The sequence below is a fragment of the Orycteropus afer genome, unplaced genomic scaffold (genome assembly GCF_000298275.1).
Source record: "Orycteropus afer afer isolate SDZICR_OR568_19922 unplaced genomic scaffold, OryAfe1.0 scaffold00028, whole genome shotgun sequence".
In the NCBI taxonomy this organism is placed as follows: Eukaryota; Metazoa; Chordata; class Mammalia; order Tubulidentata; family Orycteropodidae; genus Orycteropus; species Orycteropus afer.
Window position 1 is genome coordinate 4,769,013 of NW_006921615.1, and position 5,782 is coordinate 4,774,794.

At 38.4% G+C, this 5,782-nt stretch overlaps 1 protein-coding gene across 1 annotated transcript in view; it reads left to right on the forward strand.

Annotated features, from left to right (window-relative positions):
- The window catches only part of MYOM1 (myomesin 1), a 156,746-nt gene that overhangs the window by 40,383 nt on the left and 110,581 nt on the right, over nucleotides 1–5,782 (forward strand). Inside the window, exons 5-7 of the mRNA XM_042780221.1 lie at nucleotides 2,947–3,039; nucleotides 4,798–4,886; nucleotides 5,011–5,073. Coding sequence (XP_042636155.1) covers nucleotides 2,947–3,039; nucleotides 4,798–4,886; nucleotides 5,011–5,073 — 245 coding nt within the window. The remainder of the gene's footprint in view (nucleotides 1–2,946; nucleotides 3,040–4,797; nucleotides 4,887–5,010; nucleotides 5,074–5,782) is intronic.

Consider the following 5,782-nt stretch of genomic DNA (forward strand, 5'->3'; position numbering starts at 1 on the left):
TATATTTCATACATTTTACATGAAAATGATAAGGAAAATAGTGTACATCTGTGTATTCACAAGGATTTAAGAAATCTTTTGACAAATAATCCCAGGGTGTGGGTAACTCTCCAAAATTACCCAACAACTGGCCATTTGGAATTTCACTTGCTAAAATAACAAGCTGTGAAGTATATACAGAGCATGCCCAAATCCTACTTTTCTTCACTGACTTAATTCTGAACACAATCAATCTAAAAAAAATAAATAAATAAAACCAAACTCATCGCCATCAAGTCGGATCCGACTTATAGTGACCCTTCTTGGGTTTCCGAGGCGATATCACAATGGAAGTAGATTGCTCAACCTTCCTTCCAAGGAGTGGCTGGTGGATTTGAACCACTAGCTTTCTGGTTAGCAGTCAAATGCCTTAGGCACTACACCACCAGACCCCAAACTTAAAGGTCTCATTAGGTAAAATTCCTTGAAGAATAAAATTGAATTGGTTTCTGACTTAATCCTTATGTGCTGCTTTAAAGCAGGAGTCCCCACAGCAAAGACTAGCAGTGCCTCAGTGAAAGCATTGTCTGGTCTGTGTGTGTGTGTGTGTGTGTGTGTGTGTTAAACTGAATCAATTTACCAGCTGCTCACGTTACAACAGTCATGGACTTTTAGTTGGGGAAGAGGAATTAAGGTGCTAAGTTGCTAAGTACTGGAAAGCAAGAAGGGTAAGGTAGCACTGGGTGCTGCAAAATTCTATTTTAACTCAGACTTTATAGAAACATGAACAAGAGTTTGGTCAGAAGGCAAATTGAGTGCCACTCAGTTGTTTGGTTGAGCAGTACATGCAGCAGCCCTTAGGGTCATATTTCTCTTCTGATGCACGGAGGAACTACTGAAAACACTCTAGCACATGGAAAACACTCAGCCAAGAGGGAGCTTTTGAGTCAAGTGTGAAATTGCCTAAACCAATTCAATCAGAAGAAAATGCCAGCTATCATACTGTGCCCTGTCATTTATCAAAACAAGGAATGTCAGAAATGAGGAGTGGCCAGTGATTTCTTTTTACAGGGAATGTCTAATGGAGGAATCCTGGCTGCCTAGAGCCTAGGCTGAGACAGTTATCTGAGGCCACTCCTAGGCTGGGAGGCAGCAGCCCAGTGACCAATTAGCAATGTCTTCTGCCGGTGGAGGAGAAGGTTGTACTGCTGCCCCTGCCATACATTTACTATTACTGAGCTAGCCCCACCACAAATGTTACATTTTTACCTCTGAGGGACCGGAGACCCAAAAAGCCTTAACTTAACTCTCTTCATGTGCACTTATTTAAAGTCATCCATTTCATAAAGTATATGTTTGTCAGAACTTTATTCCTTCAGCCAAAATATTACAAAGTTATATGAATCTGAGGCATTACAGAATAATTCTGTTCAATCCAATTTAACAAGCACAGTATGCTTAATAAGAAGCTCTGGTAGTGCAGTGCCCAAGGCATTTGACTGCTAGCCATAAGTTTGGCAGTTCAAACCCACCAGCTGCTCTGCAGAAGGATGAGGCAATCTATTTCTGTGAAGATTTACCTCCTTGGAAACCTAATGGAGGTCATATGGGTCAACTTGATGGAAGTGGGTTTTGTGGTTTGGTATGCTTAATATTTGCCCATGACGCTTATTTCCTTGATGGTGGGAATAAAAGTAAATACTGATAAAACTCAATCCCCAGTTTTCAAGGCACTGACAGCGTAGTAGAAAAGATACATATTCCACCATAGTTTGATAAATGTTGTATCTAGCTCTTTGAACCAAGTGTCATTGATGTCCAGAGATCTAGGGGTCAGGTAACAAGAATTCAGGGTGGAGAGAGCAGGAGCTTTGCCAGGGTATTCATTTATATTCTGGAGGTAGACCACATCCCCAGGGAAACTCTCCTTTCAACTGTGTAGTTGATCATATTAGATCACATTATGCTCAGACCATAGTTACATTGCATTACATTGCATAGTAACCAGTCCAGTATCTGGCCAAACCACTGAGAATTGTAGCTAGCTAAGTGGACACATAAATTTAACCATGACAAGCCATCCCTTATGAACTTGGTTTGTATACACATCTCCTTAAACCATACACAATCTCCAAATAAAGAAAATCATAAAGCCATACTTCCACCTAACATGATACAATTAACATACATACCACCAGGTGCCACCAGGGCTCCTCATAAATAAAACATTATATAAATATAAATTTATTATTTATTGTAATGATCTTTCAATACAAAGCCATTATGTTTAACAACATGCAAGACTGTTAGCAAGAAAAATGTTTTGTTTTTACACTACAAAGAACCAACAATAAAACCCCTAACACAAAAGCTTCTGCTGTGTCATCTCAACAATGGTCAATTTTTTTTTCTGGTTTATTTACTGAAGTATAATATATATATGAAAAGTGCTTATTATATGTAAGTGTACAGCTTTGATGAATGTCCACCGACTGCACACACCCATGAAACTAGAATTCAAATCAAGAGACAAAAAATCATCAGTACCCAAGAAGCCTCCTTTGTGCCCTCTCCCCAAAAGAAATCACTGTCCTAACTTCTAGCTGCATTAATTAGTCTTTTCTATTTTTGTACTTTATATAAGTGTCATTGTTATACCATGTACTCTTTTGTGTCTGGCTTTTTTCGCTCAACATTATGTACATGAGATTCGCCCATATTGTTAATGATCAGCGGTTTAAAATGTAATTTCTGTGGATGAGAGGAAAGCATAGTTATCAAGATGTTTTCTTTCATTTACATATAGTTTATTATTTAATTTACTATAGATTTGTATTTATTAATCAGATGCTGCTACTCACATTAGGGCCATATTTACAGACTTTGCTGCAAGAATGAGAATTCTTTGTGTGTGTTGAATCATAAAGGTATTTACACTTACTTCATCTTGTTTCCATTGTCTGACAGGTACAAAAACCAGGTTCCTATAAATGTCCATGCAAATCCTGGAAAATATATTATTGAAAGTAGATACGGAATGCACACTTTGGAGATAAACGCGTAAGAGACTATCAGTATTCATTTGTATTGCCTGACAATGGCTTAGGGAGGTGTCTCCAGGTAACCAGGCTGCCCGCCTCCTTTCATTCTAGGGCAGTGTAATCTTGATGTGATGTGAGGAGCACTCACAGATATTTCTTCTATTGGTGCACATTCAACAATAATGTGCATCACCAAATACCAGGCCCACATTACCTCCCAAGTGAGCTTGTATTTGAAGTTAGTTGAAGATGATGAGAAAAATTAACCTGTATTTTTTTAATTTATTGTTTTATATACTTAAGAGGTTTTTTTAAGACATTAATAAAAAAAATAAGTCATATAAATAAGCATTTATATTTAGTTATTTTTTCAGCATTTTAAATCAACATATCATGCATGAAACCACTAAATTAAGGCCACGAAGATTTGGGAGGCACATACTGGAAGTCAGCTGGAGTTGGAGGCCTTGTCCTTCCATTCAGCTCACCGGGAATGCCAGGAAACTGACCATGTGCATGTGTGGCAGGGCCAGACAGTGGGTTATTTCAGGGTAAAGCAAAACCTAAAACAAAATTTGAAAGCAGAATCCATGTCAGATTTCAAAGTCCTCAAAGGTTAATCCTGTTTCTTAAAAGTGGTTTTGAAATCCAACCCTAATTATGTGTATGAAAAAGCTAAACAAGCTCACATGATTTTCAGTTCAGATAAAACCATGAATTACAGAGATGTCAAAAATTTTTGCATAATTCCCATCTCAAGAGATTTATACTCTTCTCCTCAGATCAGAGGAGTTAACACAAGTGATACCGGGCTTCAAACAAAACTCTGGAACCTTGTGATGTTCACCAAGCACTGACCTGACCTAAAGTCACATCAGAATCTGCTGCTTGGTGATTCTACTGAGACATTGAGCTATGTGGCTGTTTTCATAATTAAGTAGTTATGGAATAAGTTATACTCATGAAACTAAATGCCAAGGAATCATGGAGGACACAGGAACTGGTAGTGATAAAAGTCAAAAGAACCATCTTTGAAATCTTAGCCTGTTCATCTCTCTATGAGGTTATGTCCTCCCTGTTCTGTTATTAAGGACATTCTGGTTCTGTATTATAACTTAGAAGCATTTCCAAATGTGACTTCTTTTGTTGGCAACACCAGTTGTTGCCTGAGCCTTAGTAGAACTGAGCTCTAAATAACTTTGTTATAATTTTAGTCTAGAACAAAGTATTAGCCCAAACTGCATCTGCCTTATGGGTCAGGGAGACTGCGGAGAGACTGCTTCTTTCCCATCTCTGTTGTCCTGATGACCCCAAAATGAAACTTATTGCTGAGGGTAGGACAGCTAGAAGGTCACCACGTTCAGTATACCTCTGGGTAGTTATCGGCTACAAAGATAAATGATTGCTCCCAAAACAACTTCAGACAAATTTATAATAACACAGTTCATTCTGTAATTTATGTGCTTAGCAGTTTGTTGACTTTTTATTTTTTATCTTCTTATATTTTAAACGAATCCAGGCCATCGTCACAGTGGGCAATGAGTGTTCTCTCTTCCCAGTCTGTGTTGCCAGCATGAAAATGCAATAGATCATTCAGACTGTATAAAATTCCTTAATTAGCTGGACCAGAGACAGGAACTTTATGAAGAATGCCAAAGAGCCATTTGTTAGATACTGGTTTGCATGCACCATGTTAGCAAAGCATCCCTTGACATCAAAGCTATTAATTAAGGGGAGGCCAATTTGATAGCCATTCATTTCTGCAATGTTCTTTCAGATGTGATTTTGAAGACACAGCTCAGTACCGGGCCTCTGCGATGAACGTTAAAGGAGAGCTTTCAGCATACGCTTCCGTTGTGGTAAAGAGTAGGTTTGCTGGACTTGTTTTATTCAGAGTGTGTTTTCAAAACATGTCTTCCCATCGCCAAAAGTAAATAAATAAATAATAAATCATGAAGAAGTTCATATGCGTTTCTGTTTCCCTTTTTAGGATATAAAGGAGAGTTTGATGAGACTTGCTTCCATGCTGGGGCTTCTACCCTTCCTCTCAGCTGTAAGTTTAAAAATATATTTGCTAAATTTCATCTCTACTTAAAATACAGCAGAATAAGCTTTTCTATAACATGTTATAATGTATGCTAGTATGTATGCAATAGGTCACGGTGCTTAGTTTAATTTTTTAGATTCTCGTTGCTATTCTCCTTCTGAATTTAATTGTTAAAAAAAAAAACAACTTTTAAGGTTTTCTGTACTAAACAGAGAAAAATTATTGTACAAACATAAGCAGAGTGATTTAAACACCTTCCCATCCCCCATACACATCCACACACCCACACACGTCTTAGCTGTATCAAAGCACTCTTCCTCATCTTTCAATACTCAGGTCAGCTTCACCTTCTTAAGAACTCCATGCCTGACCCCAACTCTCACACCACACTAGCCAGGGTTAGGTGTCGCTTGTGAGGCCAAGGCATCTCCATTAGCACACGCAACACAGTGGACAGACACTGTTAGCTATTACATGTCTGTCTCTTCCACTGACCCATAAACCATTGGAAGGGAAGACTGGGTCATTTATGTCTAAACTCCAGTATCTAATGCAGAGTAGGTTTTTAATAATGAACTAATAAATAAAGTGAGTTTTGAGGCTGAGCCTCTGGTGTTAAAACCCAGCGAGATGCACCTGGTGCATAGGTAACAGCCAGTTTATAGACTGAGACAGACTAGGAAGAAGGAAGAGGCCGTCCACTTCTGAAAGAATT